This window comes from Perkinsus marinus, assembly GCF_000006405.1.
Source record: "Perkinsus marinus ATCC 50983 genomic scaffold scf_1104296929312, whole genome shotgun sequence".
Lineage (NCBI taxonomy): Eukaryota > Perkinsozoa > Perkinsida > Perkinsidae > Perkinsus > Perkinsus marinus.
The window spans coordinates 1-1,457 of record NW_003216501.1 but is presented as its reverse complement, the minus strand read 5'-3'; the positions used below and the strand labels follow the sequence as shown (position 1 = coordinate 1,457).

Sequence of the window (1,457 nt, the reverse complement as noted above, 5' to 3'; positions counted from 1 at the left end):
ACGGTACATAGTACATCTTCTACAGCGTAAATTGCTACTGCTACTGCTACTGCTAACTGACATAAGAAGCTGTCCTATATGCTTCTCATGTCTCCGGGTGTCAGCGTGGGATTGCGGTGCAGTTCTTCGGCAGCGATATCCACCAATGTTGGAGGAATTGTCGTCGACCGACACTTGTAAGTCTTCTACTAATAATCGTGTCCACGCCACTCGCTTGCAGACCTACCGCAAGCCTTATGACCGTAGAAGAAGGCTTTGTGATTTTGCTTGAGGCCACGCTGGACGACTAAGATGTGGTTCACAGGACAGAGATCATCGGGCCAACCCCGCCAGGTAGCTTGACGCCGGGTTGCGCGGGCAGATTCGCGGATAGGATCAGCGTTAGAGTGGCGTCTACGGTGCAGTTCCTGGCGTCCACGATGCTCCTTGCTACTCTTCACTCGATATAAGAAGGGCTTATCCACCAGATAAGTTGCCAGCACATCGTCAATATCTCCACGTATGGTACAGAAGGCTTCTGGCTCCCATCGCTCGTTCTCAGGAGAGGCGTAACCAGCAGAAGCAGTATCGCCGCTATCAGTAGCCGGAGTATCATCTCCGTCGGAATCGGTGGTGGTATCGCTGGGGCAATCATCGTCCAATAGGCTCTCTTCTGAAGAATCTGAACCTGCACTGCCATTTACTGAAGGAAGGTCGTCAGCGCCATCCGGATGCTCTTCCGCGAGTACCTAGAATGATATAGTTCTAACACTGCCGGCATAGCCTTACGTCTGTAGATAATACCGATGAAGTAGGTTCGGGAGAAAGTTCCTCTCTGTGAGAGTTTGACCGGGCTCCGCCTCATGAACACGACTCAGTGAAGATGCCATTAAGTCTCAAGGTCAATAACTTACTACTAAGACATAAATCTGATGGAGATGGGGTCTACTACGACTCAGACTTGGGTTGTACGAATAAAGGACTGGCCATTGCTCGGCCCGAGCAAAAACACGCGTGCACATGATTGCACGCAGGCACCTGTGGCGCACACAACCTGTGCGTGAGGCCCACTATCGACCATCCATCAAACCACATGCCCCCCGGATGGACGATAGTAAGGGCGAACATTGGCGTAGTGAGTTTCCTTAATCATGCTGGGGATAACTTGGTCTTCTGGCACCTTGGCATCTACCAGCTTCAGGACAACGCCACGAATAATCTCAAGGACGCGGTAGATCGTCCGATCGTATTTCCCTCCGCGTCCCAGAGTGTTAGGGTTAAAAACAATGACCTCAGTACCGACCGGAGGAGGACCACGGCGACGTAACCCACGAGTATCATCAAGGCGCTGCTGCCTGGCCTCTAATGCAGTCTGAACTAAGCGGTCAATCTCATCACGCACAGCCTGGCGAGACTGAACAGTGTGACCACTGGCATCCAAATCGCCCTCCTCCAGAGCATTCTCCGGGCTGAGGCGG

General features: G+C 52.4%; 2 protein-coding genes across 2 annotated transcripts; both read right to left on the bottom strand.

Annotated features, from left to right (window-relative positions):
- Positions 1-188: 188 nt before the first annotated feature.
- Pmar_PMAR001275 (hypothetical protein) lies at positions 189-728 on the bottom strand (the record flags this gene model as incomplete). Its single annotated transcript, XM_002787890.1, has 1 exon — positions 189-728. A coding segment is annotated over one exon (540 nt), but the record flags the coding sequence as incomplete, so codon positions are not given.
- A 135-nt stretch (positions 729-863) lies between these two features.
- Pmar_PMAR001274 (hypothetical protein) lies at positions 864-1,424 on the bottom strand (the record flags this gene model as incomplete). Its single annotated transcript, XM_002787889.1, has 1 exon — positions 864-1,424. A coding segment is annotated over one exon (360 nt), but the record flags the coding sequence as incomplete, so codon positions are not given.
- Between the last annotated feature and the right edge of the window lie 33 nt (positions 1,425-1,457).